Below are 20751 nucleotides of genomic sequence, written 5' to 3' on the forward strand. Positions count from 1 at the left end.
TTTCCATCTACAAGATACCGAATATTGTGGTTTGGTACTTCTCGAGCACATAAAATACAAAATATTTCCATTCAAAAGCACATAGATACAGTAGTTGATCGAGAAAGCCCCGCACACACGTGAAATGATCACAACAAACCGTTCTGACAACTATGACACTTGAGTAGGACTGGGAACGATAATTAAAGCCAATCAGCGTACTTGTAAGAAAGAGCCAATCGCATCGCGTACTGAAATCCAGGTACGCAGTTGGGGGTTCCGGAACAAGATTTCCTGCGCTGTTTCGCAGACGGACTTTACGAGTAAACGTTCGGAGGCACGCAGGCTATGAAAAGAGCTGTAACTAAACTTATTTTGTATTCACATGTATTGAGCGTTTTTATTAATAAATTTTAAATTATTTTAGAAAAAGTGTTTGTCGTCGTCAAGTCATCTAATTGTTTGTTTTTTGATGAGTCAACTTCATAGAACTCAATTAGGGTGAAACAAAAGCATAAAGTAAAAAGAGTCTAATCCTTTAACAATAGGCTTTGTGACAGAAAAACTATACTTTATGAATAATTAGAACATTTTATTTGGATTAAACTTTGACGTAAAATATAGGATGTGGTGCAATCCAGCAAACTAAATATAGCCGACCACCCCTCCCCCTATACGGAGCCTCACTGTAGAATGCGTTATCGTTATTACGGGTCCGGAGTAGGGTCTAGGGGAGAGCACCGGTTCGCACTTCATATCTACTCTTAAGCTACTTTACGCTGCATCTCGATTTCAGCGCCTTCAAAGTTTTCTAGAACGGAAGAAAACAACACTAAAAAAACCAACAGAAAACAAGAACAGCAATGAATGGAGTAGAAAAATTAAAAGTTGAACGAATAAAGTGAAATGAAGTATTTGAAAAGAGAAGGGGAATAAAATGAAAAAAAAGTCTATGAAGGTTTTCTGTATGTTGTCCGGTGATCCCCCTTTCGTAAAAATAAGTATGTGAGTTTAGCGTTGTGTTTATAGATTATTGAATGAAGTGGTAGTGCGTGTGAGCGTAAAGTGTCCCAAAATAGTGGTAAAGCGCTAAAACGACTAGACACTTAATTAAAAAAATATGATTTAAAAAAAATTTCTAAGAAATTCTTTAGTTGTTAAAAATAGCTTAGTTTGTCAAAAGAATGAAATAGAAATTGCTGTTTAATTGTTGTAGTGTGTTGGGAAAAAGATATCTTGAATCGTTTGTTGGAAATGTTTTATTTTCACTTGGAGAAGGGTACGTTACACAGTTACGCGAAATTACTATGAAACAAGAATCAATCCCCTCCCCTCCCCCGTGGTGTTGACATGTAAACGAGGCAGTCACATGTTATCAGCCGTGTTCAGTGGAGCAGTCGACGAGTGTGAATATTTTCTGACTAAAAATCCTTCTTTTAATCCTCAAATATGGATCTTTATGGGCTCATACAGCATCCTCAAGGTAAATTAACTATTTTTTTAGCCTCGTATTGTTTATTTTTTTAATCTAAAGCGATATTTGAGAGTTGAATTGAGCGTAAAGAGTTCGGTTGCTTGTCGCCATGTTTTGGCGGGATTCATTCACAACAATTTAGCTTGAAGTTGAACGATTTATTGCTTGAAAAATACTAAAATAACCCGAATTATTTATACTTCTATGCTTCATTCGAGATTTTGCAATGTTTGACGGTAATTTGTTTATGTTTTAGGCGATTTTGTTTGATTTTAAGGCTTCGTCAAACAGACTTTTGAAGTAAGTTGGAAACGCTTCCCTCTGAAGTTTGTTTTCCGTGATTTTCTTATAAAATAGTGAGATTTTTTCTCGAAAATCCATCCTGAAAGAAGCTCTTTATTTTCATTTATTAAGTTTGCGAATATCTTAAAGTAAGAATTTTACGCTTGTACCTTATTTATTTAAATCACAAAACCTTATAGTTGGCACACAAAAAATTTCTTAAATCAAGATTTCACTATTTAACGATTAGACTACGAGGTCAAGTCTTTTATCAGTCAATTTGACTCATAGAAAACGAGTATTGTAATTGTTTTAGCATAAACCTAGTAGCTAAAATTATAGTATTGAAAACAAAGAATGACACTGAATACTTTACTGAAAAATTTACTGAAGAACGACGGTCAACCGGCGGCTTTATTTTCATTCGTCTTTACGATCTCGACTCGATGTCTTAACTTAAAGGCTTAAACTTTTTATTTTTCTATAGCTTTCTGTTTCTATTTTTACGGTCAAAACTTTCTTTCCAATATTTTCCACCTTTTTATTAGCTCTTGGGATAAGATTTCTGATTAATAAGTGTTAAAATGAACGGTTTTATTGACGAATACTTCAAGTTGTTGTCAACTAATTCAAAAGCCAGCCATGTTTGAAATTTGCTTAAGCTTCTTGTCAGTTAATGTGTACTTTCTTTTGTGTTTTGTTCTTTACCATTTAAACGTCCCCGCTGTTTTTCTCCACTGATTTTCTCTTCATTCTCTTTTTATTAAAAAACACCATGTAGATATTTCTTAAAAAATCATTTTACTAAAATGAGTAAGTTAACAAAAGCACTCGTACACAGAACAAAAGAGCACGACTAAAATGTGTTTGCATAAATAAGAACCAGTCATCCGAATCTAGTGAAAAAGATTTCTTAGTAAGATAGACGCATGCTGATGTTTAAAGTAAATTGACCAGCAAGTGCGTTTGAAGTTTACTTCATTTTAAAATACACCATTCATGAAAATATTCTTTTTTTTTCTTGGAATGATCCATTTTAAAAATTATATTATGGAGTGTGTAGTTCATTGTAATTTTCTCAAGCATCTTTTCTTGAAATTACGTTTCTCGGTTTGTGGTTCTTTTTCCTTTTTTGAATTTTTCTGGGTTTTCTTGGTATGAAGGATTGATAAAAAATGTCTGCATGCAATTGACTGGTTTCAGTATACAAGGTCACTCTCACCCTAGGTTGAAGTTTTGCTTCATGTAAATGCTTTCTTCGTGACATCTGCTAAGTGATTTGAAAGTTTTACTAAGGCCAAACAAAAAAAATAGGTGTGTTTTCTGTTGCACGAGAAAAACAGTTGAGGTTGTTAGGTTTTTACTAATACTAGTCAATATTAGGTCACCTCCAGGAGAATTCAAGTTCAATAACATAATTTAATATTAGGATACCAATGTTATAAGATAGACGCTTGATGAGCGCATGTGGCTACGCAGAATTGCTGGGGTTTAGTTCATTTCTTTTTACTGGAATGCTTTAACAAACATGTTTGTATGGGTTTGCTGAGGAAGCAATTGTAATCTATGTATTTTCGTCTGCGTTGAGGGGTATACCCAGGATTTTCTCCGAGGTATGCATTGCAATTGAGCTTCATTGATCTTCTTTTGTCTTTTAATTTAGTTTCTCACTAAATTACTTATGTCATGTTTGTATGTATATGCAAGTAGGTATATATATTTTATTGATTTTCCTCCACTTTTCTGGAACGCATGTGCCTGATGCCATACGACTAGGTACACTGCTGTAGTTGTTGTTTTCATATTATGGCTTGCCCTGGCACTAGTTTCCGGTCTATGTGTTTGGTAGTTTTAGGCCGGGCTGGGAGCTGAATGTTTTGGAGGGAGACGTCAAAAGAGCTGTTTTGAGTGTTCCCAAGTTTTGTTGAAAATGTCCAAATATTATTTTCTGTTTGTTGTGGTCGCTACATCAAATTTTCTTTGAGCGGGCAGAGTGTTATAGGGCCAGCTTTATATTGAGAAACCTGTAGAATGTAGAACGAAGCAGACCATTTAACGTATATATACACAATTTATTAAAATAAGAAGTAGTTCAAGGTATTTTACAACTTCTTTCTATGTTAATGAGGGGTTATCAGGTTGTGTGACATTTTAAAATTCAATCCAACATAAACGAAAAATAATATTTGAAAAGAACATGCCAAAATTAGTAAAAGAGGCTCAATTATCCTCCGAAGAGGCTCAATCATCCTCCGAAGAGGCTCAATCATCCTCCGAAAAGGCTTTTGCTTTCCCAATAAAGGATTTTTTATTTGCATACAAAGCTCATTGTCTGTGTTCAGCCAGGTTTGTCTTCGCTGTCCTGCCTGGTAATTTCGGTGTAAAAATCGGCCTAAAATTTGAGTAACACTTACAAAACCTTTCATTTAATAGTACAGTAAAACCAAATGAAAGTTGTGATAAATAAAAGTGAAAAATTTTATAAAAACACTTCACTTCACTTGAACTTTGAACAATCAACCATGAACAGTTGATTCTCCCACTACAAGGTTGTCATCAGTTGTCATCCACCTCGGCAATAATCGGAGTACAGTGAGATTTTGTTGTTCAAGCGTCGATTGATTCCGAAATTTGTTCATTGTTTCGTATCAAATTGTTTATTATTGATAATGATTGCTGATTGGTTCCGAAGTTAATCACAATGCCTCGAACGAACCCTTTCGACTAATTCTGAACGTTGGCCTAGTCACACTCAATCGGATGGACACAACTCAGTGACATAGTGGCTTCGCCTCTTCAAGGCAGTAGCCACTAAAACAATATATTAAAATTTAATTGTCACTAAAACATTAAAAAAAATTTCCTAAAACTCATATTTAATAGAGTAAAGCCCCAGAGTTTTTTATTTCTTCCCTGGTTTTGGTAAAACAAAGAAGAGATGCACACTTTATGAAAAACTTGATTAAAAATTCCTTATAATTTGCATAGCTTAAAAACAATCCAAAGTGAAGAATTGGTTACAAAGCTCCAAAGCATGTGTGATATTTATAATGGTGAAAATGAAATACCCCGTTGAAAACTCAAGAAATACTCCTGAAATAGCAAAGAATGTTGAACATAAATGTGCATTTTGGCATCTTGGCAATATCATGAACTTCAACTGTTAACCCTATTCTTGCTGCATATCGGGGGGGGGGGGGGGGGGGGGTACCCCTGACATGTCAAGAATATTTCATGCTTTTAACACCTGTTCAATAAAAAAAATCAAGTCTAATGGGCAGAGACTTAAAGCCCAAAAATGACCCATTAATTTGCTACTAATGAAATGATTTTTCAAATTTTATCACCCACATGACAGATCATGTTAATTTCCATGGCAACGCTGGACAATGTGTCAAAAAAATCAAAATGAAAGGAATAACAGATTACCTTTGTCATAGGCTTAAGATTGAGAATGGAACTTATTTCTAGCATAAAACCTCATGAATTTATGCTTTACATCCGAAGAAACTTGATTTTTTCCCTACAAAATTCTGTATGATTCATGTATTATAGTAATACATGTTGATATATCATCAGCAAAAACAAAGAAAAAAATTATGCAAAATTATGATAAAGTGCAGTACTGAACCTAGTAATAGTCATTCGATTATTAACTGAGTAACTTTCAAAATCCATATTACAAAATTTTAAAATTAATTAATTTATTAATAGAAACTTTCATCTAGTGAATTAACAAAAATATAAAGGAAAAATATAAATGAAAATATAAAAAACAACAATCAAGAATGTAAATTTGCTTATGGGACTACTATAGCCACCAGTTTGGAACACCTAGGGGAGGGGGGTGGTCCATGCCCTTGCGGGGGTGGAGAACAATGGGTTCCGAAACTTGAAGGGTTTAGCACCGCACTTGGGCGTGGGATGTTATTCAAAAGGTGAGAGAATAATTAAATGAGGAAGGTAAAGGTTATAGAGAAAGGATGAAGGGCATGATAAATAAGTTATATTGTCCTTTTTCGGGTAGTTCATTTATAGTATCTTTGCATAGGGGTGAAATTGGTTGTCTTTCTTCTTTACCATCCTTTAAGATTGGAAATATTTTAAGGCAGATAAGGTGCACTTTTGCCTGTTGTGGAAGTAAAGTAATTGTGCAGTCAATTGTTGGCCGATCCAAAAATCAGCAAATACCTGTCGAGTCTGTACTACGATCCAAAAAGAGGGGGAAGTTTTTCAAGTCCAGAAGCATTATTGCGTGTTGTCAAAGAGGAAGGCAAGAAGAGGAAAATAATGCTTGACCAAATTCATGAATGGTTGGCTGCCCAACCTGCATATAGCCTTCATAAACCTGCTAGACGAAAGTTTCGTTAAAACCATGTTATAGTGGGAAGAGTTGATGAACAGTGGCAAGGTGATTTGATCAAGTTTCGTGATTCGATCAGCCATCAAGTGAGAATGAGATCAATTAAAACAAAGTTAGTCATTCTTATAAGAAACTTTATTTTTTAGTTAAAAAAAAGAGTTTATAACATGTTTTCTGTGACAAGTTCTTCAAGAATCTCTTTTTTTTCCCAATAAGGTTGAGCTCCCTGGTCTTTGTTATTATAGGTGGATAGTTCTTGTTCGCTTATAGGCACACTCAATTTCTTCGCATTCTCTTGGAAGATGTGCATCACATTGTCTTCATCCACATTTTTCAACGCTTCTTCCAGGTAACAGTAAACGCAAACATCTTTCTCTAGCATTAGGCAATCGTGGTGTTCCTGTTAAGGGTCAAAGATTTCGCAGGCTTCACAGTGTTTACACACCAATTGTCTAACATCTTTGGCGAGCACGTCTGCGTAGGCTTTCACTAATTCCTTTTTTATTTCATCTTCTCTTTTGCATGTGTTTGATTCCTTTCCCTTGCTCGATGCCTCGAACTGCTCCAACAGGTCTGACTCTTCAATGCACGCCAACATGTTATCTTCTTGCTGTCTATTATTTAAGAAGCCTGCAAAGGCTAAGGAGATGTCTTGTGTGGGGCTCACAAAGCTCTCGCCTGTTTCCAGCACTTCATATTCCCCAAGAGTTAAGTTCTCTACCATCACGATTGGAACAGGTTTTCTGACTATAGTCCAATGCGACATTAAAATAACAAGGAAAGAACACTTGTTCAGTACGTTTGAAGTAGACAACCCTTCATAGTGACCTTCGTAGGAAGGAGAAGAGTCTTATAAGACACTGTGTGAGAGACTGGTAAGGGAATATGCATTATTTATGTCACGTGATAAAGGGTTCATAAGTTTTGTTCACGAATCATATATTATCAAACCTTTTTGACCTACATTCTTGGAATCATAGCAAAAGTGGACGAGTAAAGTAAACCTGGTAATTCAACACCTAACCTTAAATTAAAAAGAAAAGTCATCCTAGAGCTGTGTGAACGATTGAGCAATATGAAAATTGCAATCAAGGATGCTGAAGAGTCTGCGATAAGTGTAGAGGTGAAAGCCTTTTTCCGATTCCTATTTTACCATGCATTTCAAACAGTTTGGAAACAAGGAAAGAATTCACGCTCTAGAGTTGAAGCACGCACGACGTGCTACTCTGGACGAACTCGTCAACTGGGAAGCGGACGAGCATTTTTGGGAAAGTATCTTCAAGAAAGCTGAATATCGCATGAGATCCGAAATTCTGTTATCAACGCTGTTACAACTCTTTCCACTTTTCATGGCTTCAGAATATGACATCCATCAAGGGAGTCCCAGGAATTTTGGAATGAAAATGGTGGTGAAATCCAATCTGGAAGATCTAATCACTCATAACAGCAGTAAAAAGATGATGGAAATGACAAAAGAACAAGTCGAGGTAAAAGGGACAGCTTCGAAGATTAGAAATAAGAACTTGTATCTTAGCTATCTCGCGGCAGATTTAGCTTCTAAGTTCACCAACCCATTATTAAAAGGATCTTGGGAAACAATGCTAAATCGCTGTAAAGCACGTTATTGCTTCGTATCCGAGGTAGAGGAAGGGTGTACTGTAGTCAAGATACCTATAGCATATTTTACTATGCCTCTATGCTATGAATATATGATGTTGAAACCGGTGAAAAATTCACCAGTCCTGAGTCAGACATCAAGAAAACACTTTTGCTCCATAAAAGAATGTCTCATGTGAAAGTATCTTGCGTACAAGAATACTTAAGAGACGATTGTAATACTTTTCATTTGCAAAATAATAAAGAATTATGTACTTGTGTGAGCAAATTTCGTTTTGTTTTGTTAACAAACCGCACGTGCCTTTTTATTCTCCTGATCAAAACAATGGAGCGGTTCCTCTTTGAGAAGTTGATGTTGTCATATCAAGATATTTCTTCTCTTATTTTCTTATTTTGACTAATCAGGAAACCAACTGTTGTTGATTTTGTCATTACTGTACAGGGATTTGAACATTTTTATTGCTATTTCCAAATAGTTTTTTTTCTTTTTTTTAATGAGAGAGTTTGCTAGAGCTGCTAATTCTTTCCAGACGTGTTTTTTTTTGTTGGTTGCTATGGCGTTGATCTTATCTTTTTTTATTCGTACATCTCCTCTGCATAGTATTGTACAAGCCATTGTTATGGCAATGTTCTTCTACTCGTTCTTCGTTCTATCAGCTCTTTTGTGCTTCAGTTCAAGTCATGCGTGCATCTATCACTTCGATACTTTATTCATAGATTGTTCAAACTTCCAGCTAACTGAAGTGCCACGTTTTTCTACATTAAGAGTTAACTTCACATCGTTATCTCTTTGTAACAATCGAATCCAGTTTGTAGACGTTGCACAGATACAAAGGGATTTACCAAAATTAAGGCATATAGTTCTCAATGGAAATCCTCTGAACTGTACTGTGAGTAAGGTGTGCTATTTCTCTTTAGACGTGGTGAGTGCTTGCAGGTGTGTTTAGACTTCTCCCACCGTATCTTCATCTAAGAGGTTACCCTCCACGGAAACCAGTACCGTAACAACGCGTATGAAGATAACAACAAGAGCGGAAACAACGAAGAAACGGCAGAGGACAATCCCAACGTTTGATTTTAGAACCCAAACACAGAGGAGTTCATCAAGGAGTTTTTCAACTCCATCAAATTTTCCATACAAGAAAAAATGGTTTTTTCCCTACAATACAACCATGGTTGGAATAACCATAGCAGTTGTGGGTGCTATACTCTTCGTTGTTCTCCTTATCGCATTGTTGAAACGTTTTAGATGTCCATGTTTACGAGCACGGCGTATGGAACATGTGACTTTGGAACTCGAAAATCTGAATTTGAACAGGGAAGAAAGTGATGAAGAAATAGTTTATGTAAGACAACATAATGATTGAGTATTATTCACCCCTGTTTACCTATATACTCTATTACTGGAGAATGGACCTTTTTTCTCCTATCGCATTTACACATCATTTGAGATAAACGAATACAGTTTATATATTTGAACTATTCATTTATTTAATTTTGTTAAACACACTTTAGATGAAATGAAATCATATGTTAGTAAAAAAAACAGGTAAATAACTACCTACACATTTTCGAGTTGGTTCAAGCTTTCTCTCAAAAAATTTCCTTCACGTTCTTTAACTATTAATTTAGCTTTATATGAACATGAAGTCGAAGCATATTTCTTTGCTTCACGTTCTGAAATTTTTGTTATTTCATAGGAAATACCGTCTTCATCCTCCTTTTGCTCCTCAATGTTTGGTTCAAATCCATGCTCTTCTGATGGTGTTGTTTCGCTCTCCTCCTCTGGATCTCCACGTGTCACTCTTTGTTTCTTTCTCTCTTTCTTCGTTGCTTCATGTTTTAACAGCTCTTCGATACTTTTACTCAAAAGTTTTGCTGCCTTTGCTTGAAGTTTTTGAGCTTTTACTAAATCAGGGACTCTACGATCTAACTCTTTCCTTGCACGTTTTAAAAAATTTCTTGCTTTATTTGCGTTTTTGATTCAAAGAATCGAGTTTTCTTTTTCGTCTTTTCATCTTAACATCATGTATGAAAATAAAATTAAAGAATACTTAGAAAGGATATTTGTTAATGTTTTCTAACTCCGCCCCTGTACCATGATCTATCTTTTGTGTATTTTTTGTGCTAAAAATGCAAATCAATCCCCCCTCCTCCAGTCAATATCGTGTAAAAAGTGACAAAAGTTTTTTTGACACACCATGAAAAAAATCTAGTCATTTTTGTTTCTTAATTTCAATCAATATTTATTTAAAACCTTTAAAAAAAAACGCATACACACGCTTGATTACAGTGAAAAATCAATTCGAAATAAAAAAAAAGTGTCACAATTATAATGGAGTGTAAAATAGAGCTTACATCTCATAAATAAAAACTAACGGTAAGCTAATGTGAGCTGCTCACATTTCATAAACTGGTTCAGTAAAATCAGTTCATTATTCATCATCATCAAGTTCATTAATCCTTTTCTTCTTTCTCTTCAAAGATTTTTTCTCTTCACTATGAGCCGGTTGCTGCACGCTCTCGCACTGTACGTCTTTAGTAAATGTCTCCACGTCCTTCACTTGAACTTTCTTCTTCGTCAACCAGTTTTCAAGTGTTTCTTTACTTGGAGTTTCATCGCTCCACTGAAAGTATTTGCATTTCTGCTCGCTGCTGTTTTTGCATGCAAAGTACCCTCTTCCTGGATTTTTCTCGCTCCTTGAGACAAAAAACCTCGCTGGTTTTCCATGTTTACACGCAGGGTATTGTACCGTGGTATAATATTCATTGATTGACTCTACAGCATTCACATAATCATTCAGTCTTTCAGGGGTTGTGAAGAATCCACATACCCCTTTCTTGCATTTGATATATTGGTTGCCCTTTTTACTTTCGAAAAGGGTCAAGCCTTGGCTGGGGGTGCATAAACAGATCCATTTCTCTAGGCTCACCATCTTTTCTTTGTTCGTGTGTCAATCTGAAGAGGGGTGGAGATGTGCTTCAAGTGCTCTCAGAAGATGAAAAGATAAAATTAAGTGCACCTCACTCATTAAATACAAACGATTACACAATGTCTCTTCCAAATTACGTAAGAAAGATCTGAGAGAGGAGTGAGAAGATCTATACTAAAAATATTGTCAAGATTGTACATCGATTGTACTTGTGATAATTACACTTAATGAGAGAGTCGGAGATTAATTCATGAAAACAAAACGTTTTTTCTCATGAAGCAATTCCTTAACTGAGATTAAAACTTCAACACAATTTCTTGAGTTTGTTTGTCAAATTCAGATTTCTCCCACGCTATATGAAACAATAAGTTAATCCTTATTTACGTCACTGATTTTTGAGTGATTAATTTTGAAGGATGTTACACCTAAATTCATGAACATGAAATAAGGTGTGTTAATACAGTTAATATAGAGCGTGTATGAGTTATAATATTATATTCCCGTAGAGTGAACTCGAACTCTTTAGAGAAAGACACACTCATTTCACTATCAACTTAAATACAACTTCGTTTTAACATACTGACTATTCAGGGGGTGGGATTAAGATTCGATTCCGTTAACAGTTTTCGATTAATATGATTTTTGATGAAATTTAATCTCTGATACAAAAATGTTTTCAAATATCAAACTTTTAATCGAGTTCAAATCGAGTACGCGATATATTTTCCTATCTCACATAGGTGGTTGGTTAGAAAACTGGAAAAAAACATCAACATGATAACAAGATCTAAAGGTGCGCCCCTATTGTTCTTACATCGTGGGAAAAGTTCCAAAACTAATAAGTTTTGTAAACTATAATGCGTTCTTACGCTTAGTAAATAAAGCAAGGTAATTTTTTTTTTCATCGTAAACTCTAGCTTGATCCAATTCAATCCTTGATGCTTCATCGTTCTGAACTAATGAACAATACTCAAGAGAATTCCATTGATTCTTGAAGGTTATGGAAATGAGTGTTAATATACTATAAATTATAAAAGGGAAAACAACCGTTGAAGGGAAAGCTTATTTTTTGTAAACCAATACGAAGATGAAAGCGAAGAGTGATTTTGGAGAGTGAAGAGCCAAGAGTGAAGTTTAATCATCTATTTTATTTCATTATTTCGATACTGTTGACTTATTATCATTACGTCTCTTAATTAAAATAATTTTATCGTAGATTGTGATAGCTGTGAAAAAGGTTGTTCGCACGACGGAGAGTGGAGCGTGCTTACAACCATGCGGATGCATAGTGTGTCTCGAATGGTTATGATTCGTAAAGGAAGTCACACTTTGCCCTGTATGGTGTTGCAAGTAAGTACATATCATAATCGATCAATCACTGTTCAAAAGAAAAAATTATCAATAAAGAATGTAATGTTTTTCCACAGTGTGGGATTGGTAACGAAAATCGTGTGTATAAACAAAAAGGTGGAAGATTTTTTTAAAAAGATAGGTACGTAGCAACGATTTTTGTGATCAAAAAGCGCCTTACACACTTAACTTTATGATCCATACTCTCACAACTCTCTTCCCTTTTCAACAACTAAAAAGTTGATTTTATTTCTTTTCTTTTTGCGTTACAGGTCTTCAACGCAAGTGTGATTTTTTAAAAGTATTAATAAACATCTTTTTAACCAATGTTTGTGTGTATTTGTCTGTTTTAGTTATTATAGAATTTTTTTATTTTTATTTTTTGCACTATAAATAACAAAATAACTGAAACAAACTTCGAAATTCAACATTTTTTTAATACAAAACATTTTCTTCTTCCATATCAAGTATCATATGTTTTTTTTACAAGTATGTAAATCAAAAAAATGAGGTTTTAATCACTTGTTCAGTTTAATCTCTTCGAAAAAGAATTGCGATGAATCAAGTTCATAACTCAGTACATCATGGTTGATAATCTCTTTTGCAAGCGTAACGGTATCTTGAGTTTCACGAAAGTCATCCCTTGCAGCAACACTTAATTTATCCAACTTCCAGTCCATGAAAGCAACGTTCAAGCGCCAAAGCTCTTCTTGATCCAATGTTCCTATCGCTGCCTTGACGATGTATCTAAACGTACAGTTCAATAATGCTTCCTCTCATCCTCGAGATTCTATATAATTACGCAGCTTGATGTACGCTGGGAATTCGTTGTACTTGAGTCTTTCATCCTCAGTCGGGGTGTTCCACCAACTTTCTTTAAGTGCGTTATAATCCATTTTTTGATATGATTTGAGCAAGCGTTACAAAACACATGTAATAATGCGAGATGAAGGGAACACCTTAAACTGTCTACAATACACATTTTCACCAATCATGAAAAAGGGGTTGGACATTCATTTTTGATTGATAGACCATGCATTTTCCACCAATCATAAAAAGAGGTTTTTTGATTGATAGACCAAGCAAGAGAGCATTAGCCAACCACCACGCAAGATGTTAAACCCTCACCAATCCTCCACCCTTTGTTCTTCAACCCCCTTAATCCCCCTTCCTTTGTTCTCCAACTCCTTCATGGGCGTGTACCACCCCCCACCCCTAGGTGTTCCAAACTGGTGGCTATAGTAGTTCTAGGAAAGGATGGATGGAAATGGGGTTGTGATTCTCACTCACAGGTATTTCCTTCATGCCTTTTGATGTTGTTCACATCAGAACCACTCCACAAAGGTCAATCAGACAACCATCCCTTAGGATATTGGACTCGTTTGGTATCTGTAAAGAAAAACAAAACATGGAGATTTAGTCATAACTAATGACAAAGATGTAGTAGATAAAATGGGTTACGATCTTGACGCACGTTAATCATAAGCAAAGGAAAGCACTGCTCCTGTGTTCTTGTGATGTGTAATTCAGTCTGATAATCGATGGATCCACAAAGAACAGAATTACAAGAAAGATACGTTATTTATCGGGCGGAGCATCCCCGTATAGTGCATTATACAGGAGTAACTCCCACCCCACCCCCAGGGACACGCCACTGTTCACCACACACTTAAAATCCTAAAATGGATTAACATTTTCTACTTCATTACAAACACAGGAAGCCTTTGCTGGAGTGGCTCTTCTAACTTGTCATACTTGTCCAAACTTTCTCTGAGCTGCAAGTATGGGAGGCTAGGATCCCGTTGAAATGCAGTCTTGTTGCTATTGCTCATCCTGACCATCTTCCATACTGTCATTCTGTTGCTGTGATCTTTTTATTGGCCTTGAGAACATCTTTTTTGCAGATCAAACAGCATCTCAACTTCTTCCTTTCGCAAGTCTCGACACCCTATAGAAAGATGTTTGGAGGCTGTGAGCAATTTTTACTCTTTTTTTAATGTTTTGATGATAGAGTTCATGGGCAGAAATGGAGGACAACATGGTCGAGAGCATGCGCACAAACGCACTATTTGCAAGTTCCAATATGGCGGCGCCTTAAGAAATGTATTGGGAAAATGATAAAATATAAATTTACAAACCTCTACAAAGATTTCCTTCCAGTCTGCACCTCTAGAAATGTTAAGCATTACCATTCTCACATCGTAAGACAAAGTTTACAGTGCTTCAGGTAATCGCTGTTCCGCAAAACTTCTCAAAAACGACGATTTGGAAGCTCATAGTGTTCTGTTAATGTGCATAAATATTGAGAGACAGCCAGTATACTTTCTCCAAGAGTTTTTTCCTAGTAGAAGGAATACAATGTCTGCACGTCCAGCTTCAAAGTTTGATGTACGCCAACAAAGTTCGTAGAGTTTGCATCGAAAAAAGTCTTAAATCCGTTCTGCAAAACTTTCTAAAAGTTCAGGTACTTCTAGCACGTGCCATTTCATATTTTACCCAAGTAAGAATCCCAAAATCGTCTTAAATTTTGTTAATATTCCTCGATTTCTTCAGCTTTCTTTACAACTTTCCTTGTCAGCCATCTTGGATGAAATTACCGTGAGAAACTAAGTACTAGTAACCCCAGGAACCAGACAGGAACCCCAATTTCTGCTAGAAAAAATGAACTTGATAAAACATTTAGACATTTTCATATATTTGAGGGCCAAACAGTTAATGTAAAGGAATTACAAGAGCATCAACAATTTTTAGAAGACCAACTATTAGAATGGAAAAGAAAGCATCAGAATTTAGAACAAGAAATTAGTTTACTATATGAAGAAATTCAAAATTTAATTGAAGAGAAGGCAAAGTTTGAGGAAATAAATGCTGAACTATTAAACTATATTGATGAGCTTGAAAAATCTTCTAATGTCACTTACAAAGGCGAGGATATTTCTGAAGTGAAGAAAAATTCAAGAATCTTGAATGCATTCATGAGTAGAGCAAAACTAGCACTTTGGTTTTCAAAGGCATTCGGTTTAGAGTTACATAGCCTCACCCTAAAGGAAACAAAAACTGGAACTATTCACAATTTATCAGTCCTTCATTACAACAACACAAGTACAAGAAGAAGTGCAGAAGAGACTATCAATCCAAAATTAGACAGCATTTCTGAAGATGAAAGAAGAAAAGTGGAACAAATTCTGTTTTTACTAGATAAATTTGCAGTCGGTGACAGCTTCTATCACGAGCTAGCCATAGAAAATAAAAACATGCCTAGATCATATCTGATAAGGCAGAGGAGAGATCAGCTGAATAGTTTGTGTCATATTGTTTGTACTCCTGGTAAAGCAGAAGGAGCTCAACTTTCCTTTAAGGTTCTTCTAAAGGAAAGAATAGAACCATTTGTGGAATCAAATAACCTACCTCAAAACGATGAGTCTTTACGAATCAAGATCTCTGGTGATGGGGCACGAATGACCAGAAATTCTATTTATACCCTTCTATCCTTTAGTATTTTACAAGCTGGTGAAGATGTCATGGCTGCAAGGGGGATACATACAATTGCTGTAGTCAAAGGATCTGAAAGCTAATTCACCCTAAAAGAATCATTTGCAGATGTATTCAAAGATATAAATGATACTCATGCTGCTGGAAAAATTTATTCTCCTAATGGTAGGAATGAAAGGAGCAACCTCCGATTATGCATGTTGTTGGTGTGAGGTTTTTAAAGATAATAGGTGGGATATGACCTTCAATGTGAATCATTATAACACTGGACCTTTAGTAAGGACACTTAAAAAAATCAAAAGTGTGGCTGGTAAAAAGAAAGACAATAAAAGCTGTGAATTTAGTCCACTGTTGAACATTGAGTTAGACCATGTTGTTCTTGATGAACTTCATTTACTGCTACGTGTAATGGATGTTCTTATTAAAAATCTCATCTTAGATGCTAAAGAATGGGACTCTAGGGAAGACCCTAAGAAAAAAAGGGGAGAACCTCGAAAAGTGCACATACAAAAACTGGAACAAACAATTCGCTCATGTGGAATTACATTTGACATATGGGAAAAAACTAATGCTGACGGAAAATCAGCTGGTCAGTATGACTTTACCAGCTTATTGGGTTCTGACAAAAAAAAAAACTTCTGCGGGAACTGCCAGATAAATTAACTGGTGAAGTCATACACTCTGCTACTTGTAATACAGTAGCCCAACTGTGGAGGTCATTTAAAGACATATATGATGTTATTACAACAATAGTTCCAACCAAGGAACAAATTGATGGTTATTTTAACAGGGCAAAAGCATGGATAAATTTATTTGTATCCTTGAGGGACAAAAGACTAGGGTATAATTTTATAGTTTAATTTTATTAAACGCAAAGACGTTTTAGAAATATGTGTAATGTTGCTATATCTAATACTTATCAAACTGACATATCGTATTTGAATCGAGGAGTCACATTTGAGCCGTTAATTTTATCCAAAGACGTGACATTTTCGAAATAATCTTGATCTGCGTGAAATATATAAAAATCGGAATACCATATCCATTAGGGGTCTGATCTTCATTACAAGAATCTTCACAACACGGAAAAAGGAAGATTTAGTTGAGAAAACGCCGTGTTTGTACGCTCATCAATTCGATTTGACATATTTTAGTAACAAAATTGAATTAAAGCTTCTACTTGAACACACGGCGGAATGTTAATGTAATCACAAAACGACATCAAGTGACATGCAAATAAGTACAAGTTCATGGACGAATGATCGGTTGTCAAGTGAAGCCAAATCGTAACTAGGGAGCATTTTTCATCTTTCCCGGTCAAAATCACAAAGATATTTAGACTTGATCACAAAGATATTTAGACTCGATGGCGAAATCATGGCGACCGGTCACGTTTTGGGAGTGCTCCCACTCTTAGGATATTTTTACGTTTTATCGAGTTTACTGGTACTTGAAAACCAACGTACTGTCTATGTAAATACGGGAGAATGTTTTCTTGGACAGACCAGAAGCAGTGTATGGATCTCAGGAAGTATTTCAAGCAAATTTTTCACAACGAAGGGCCGAACAAGATATGCGAAGTCGAGGGCATCTTACTACAGTAACTGCTCGGCAACTTTTAACTACGAGTACCTTCGACTCTGTGGCGATGTAAGCACAAACCCAGGGCCTCAGTCAACTAGAAGGATTTGTACGGAATGTGAACGGGTAGTAGCTCGAAATCATCGGGCAACTCGGTGCGATGGTTGCTCCTTGTGGACTCACATTAAATGTGGAGGAGGCCTTCCAAAGGAATATCGGTCTATGAAATCTACCGAGGACTTTTCGCGCACCTGTAAATCCTGCCTTGAGTTATTACACCAACTTCCTTTCGCCGACGCAAGCCTAAATTCTAGCAACAGTTCGATTCTGGGCTCTGAATCCGGGGCAGAACACGCAAACTCAGTCTGGGACGAATTTGACGAAATAGCAAAAAAATACTGAAAGAATCTCAAGATCGGACACGTAAATGCAAACAGCATTGGCGGTTTCAAGTTCCATGAAGTAAAGACCTGGCTGCTCTCTGGCAAGCTTGATATCCTTGTGATTTCTGAGACCAAGATTGATGAGAGTTTTCCTGATAGTCAGTTTCAAATCGACGGTTATCGTTTGTGTCGAAATGATAGAAAGGCTGGCGGAGGAGGACTCATGATTTACGTGAGAAGTGATATCTACTTTGTGAGGGTCCAGCAACTCAGTGGTCTATCTCTGGAACGTTGGTCTCGGTTTAGAACCGAATCAATTGTACTCAAGATTAAACTGGGCAAAACTTGGCTTGTTGTCGTTGGCATTTATAGACCTCCTTCGTTTCCCAAAACACAATGGACGGAGGAGCTTACACTTCTCTTTGAAGCTGTTTCTGCACTAAGCGATACTGTATTTTACGCCGGGGATTTCAATGCGGACCTCTTAGATCCCGACAAACCCCCTCGAGAAGGACGTTGTCTTCTGGATCTAATGGATATTTTTGATCTTGACTGTCTAATCACAAAGGCAACTCGTAAGACACACACATCCGAAACGCTGCTAGATTTGATCTTGACAAATTCCAAGAAAAAGGCTCTGACATCAGATGTAGTTGATACGCAAATAAGCGATCATTCTTTAGTATACACCATTTTACGGGCAACGGCTCCAAGATCGCGCTCTCGAAAAATATGTTTTCGAAGTCTCAAGAACTTTAATCAAGAAAAATTTATGCAAGATTTGCAAACGGTACCATTTTCTATAGTAGATGTTTTTGACGATGCGGATGATAAACTTTACGCCTTTGAACAACTTTACACTGGTATTTTAGATGAGCACGCACCTCTTAAACAAACAGTTATCAGGGGAAACCAGGTTCCTTACATGACAGAGCAGTGGCGCAAGGCTATAAGGCATAGAAACAAGCTCTGGAAAAAGTTCAGCAAGGACCGCACAGACGCGAATTACGATCAATACAAAATTCAGCGAAATAAATGCACATCGTTAAGACGGAAGGCTATTAAAGAACATTTTGCGAAAAAATCTACGGAACCGGAAAACCCAAGGGAGTTCTGGAATACGTATCGGCCTTTCCTATGCACTAAAGCGAAACAAGCAAATGACATAATCCTAGAGGAGAACAACAAAGTCATAAGTGAAAAGCATGAAATTGCTGAACTTTTAAATGAACATTTTATTAAGATCACAGAGAGCGTGGGGGCGGTGACTGAAGAGGAGTACGGAAAGAATTTCGTCAACCATCCAAGCATTATAGCGATCCAACAACATAATAGCAACACGAGTTTTGAATTCCAGCGCACAAATCAAGTGCAAGTCGAGAAGCTGCTATTAGAGATCAATTGTCGTAAATCGTGTGGCTATGACATGATGACACCTAGACTTGTAAAGGATTCGGCGGCTGTGATAGCTAAACCTATTGCAAGCATTTTGAATTCGTCGATTGACCAAGGTGTTTATCCGAGTGGTTGGAAGAAAGGACAGGTGACACCATTGTATAAAAAGGACGACGAGTTTATGAAGGTCAACTACAGACCCGTCACAGTCCTTGTCGTACTCAATAATGTGTATGAAAGGCTGTTGGCGGTACAGATGCAGGACTTTTATCGCGCGATCTTGTCTGACCTAATAAGCTCTTATAGAAAGCTATATAGCTGCGAAACAGCTTTGTTACGCTTGACAGAAGATTGGAGGGCAATGCGCGATAAGGGGGAGCTAGTTGCGGTGATGTCGATGGACCTATCTAAAGCGTTTGACGTTATCCAGCATGATTTATTGTTGACTAAACTAAAAGCGTATGGTGTTGGTGAGAGAAGTTGTGCGCTTCTGAAAGACTATCTCACTGGGAGACAGCAGAGGGTGAAGATAGGAGACACTTTCTCTAGCTGGGAGGGCGTTGGCCGTGGAGTTCCTCAGGGTAGCGTCTTAGGACCAATGCTATTCAACATATTCATAAACGATTTGTTTTTCCACGTCACAGAAGCCAAGTTAAATGCATATGCGGACGATCATCAAGTATACTGTTCAGGCACTGATCCAGCAGAACTTGAACACTGTTTATGTAGTGAAGTAGCTAAAGCAAACACATGGTATAAGGTGAATGCAATGAAAGTTAACGAAACCAAGCACCAAGCGCTGATTTTGGGAAAAACTGACCACAAATTCTCATTCCCTGTGAAAGATTCTCTGGACATTTTTGGAATGAATATAGACAATAAGCTCTCCTTTGACAATCACATCTCTGCCATTTGCAAAAAGATCAACAATCAGTTTAATGTTATGTTAAGATTTAGAAAACTTATCTCAAGGGACACTCTAATAAAGCTGTATAAGGCTTTCATTTTGCCGCATTTTCATTACTGCTCGTCGGTGCGGCATTTTTGCGGTAATGCCAGCAAAATGGAAGCTTTAAACAAGCGAATATTAAGGTTCCTTTTACAAGATTATGATTCTTCATATGATTTATTACTTGAGAAGGTCAACCTAAAATCTCTACAAGTTAGACGCCTTCAGAATTTCTTAATCATATTGTACAAAAGTCTATTTTTTTCTCACTACCCAGGATATCTAAACAGTATGTTTACTTTCCGGTCTACTTCCTATAATTTACGCGGTAACTACATTCTGTCTCTCCCTAAACCTAAAACAACTACATATGGCCTTCACTCTTTTTCTTACTTAGCTGCTACTTTATGGAATGCACTGCCGGATACTTTTAGAACCTCAAACTTTTTGGACTTCCGTTGTAATATACTAAAGTATGACTCTTTCGAGTAACTACTCATCAACATTGAAATTGAACTGATTCTGCAAAATAGTGTATATAGTGTACATATGTAAATATTAATTACCATTATATAATAGTTTTATAATCATTATTCAATAGCCCTTTTCTTTTTTTTTTCTTGAAGATATTAGCTTTGTAAGCTACTCTGAAATTCGAGGTTAAATAAAGTTTATGTATGTATGTATGTACTTAAACAGGCTGTTTGGTGATATTTTTGTTGGAATTACAGAAAGTTTGAAATTTACCTAGAAAAGTCACTAAGGCCGTTCTCGCATTTAGCCCATCATTATAAGGATTTTGATCAAAGTTTTTAAAATTTTTTATTAGGAGTTGACGATATATCTACTAATTTTATTATCTATTATATCTATTATGTTTAAAACAAAAAGTATTAATACTGAACACAGACACTGAACACCAACATCTGTCATATTATTACCATGTAGGTCTA

The 20751-nt window shown here is 36.3% G+C and overlaps 1 protein-coding gene and 1 long non-coding RNA gene across 2 annotated transcripts; both read left to right on the forward strand.

Annotated features, from left to right (window-relative positions):
- Positions 1-1355: 1355 nt before the first annotated feature.
- LOC116292071 (uncharacterized) lies at positions 1356-12325 on the forward strand. The gene is made up of 4 exons (XR_016120616.1): positions 1356-1462; positions 11865-11998; positions 12076-12140; positions 12271-12325. It is a non-coding gene; the product is annotated as an uncharacterized LOC116292071 (long non-coding RNA).
- Positions 12326-17302: 4977 nt separating this feature from the next.
- On the forward strand, positions 17303-20290 carry LOC148908108 (uncharacterized). The gene has a single exon (XM_089035769.1). The coding sequence runs from the start codon at positions 17678-17680 to the stop codon at positions 20288-20290; it is 2613 nt and encodes an 870-aa protein (XP_088891895.1). The 5' UTR covers positions 17303-17677.
- Positions 20291-20751: the final 461 nt, after the last annotated feature.

The sequence above is a fragment of the Actinia tenebrosa genome, unplaced genomic scaffold, assembly GCF_029948245.1.
Source record: "Actinia tenebrosa isolate PJP-AT-01 unplaced genomic scaffold, QUT_ActTen_1.0 PGA_scaffold3__52_contigs__length_22856419, whole genome shotgun sequence".
NCBI lineage: Eukaryota > Metazoa > Cnidaria > Anthozoa > Actiniaria > Actiniidae > Actinia > Actinia tenebrosa.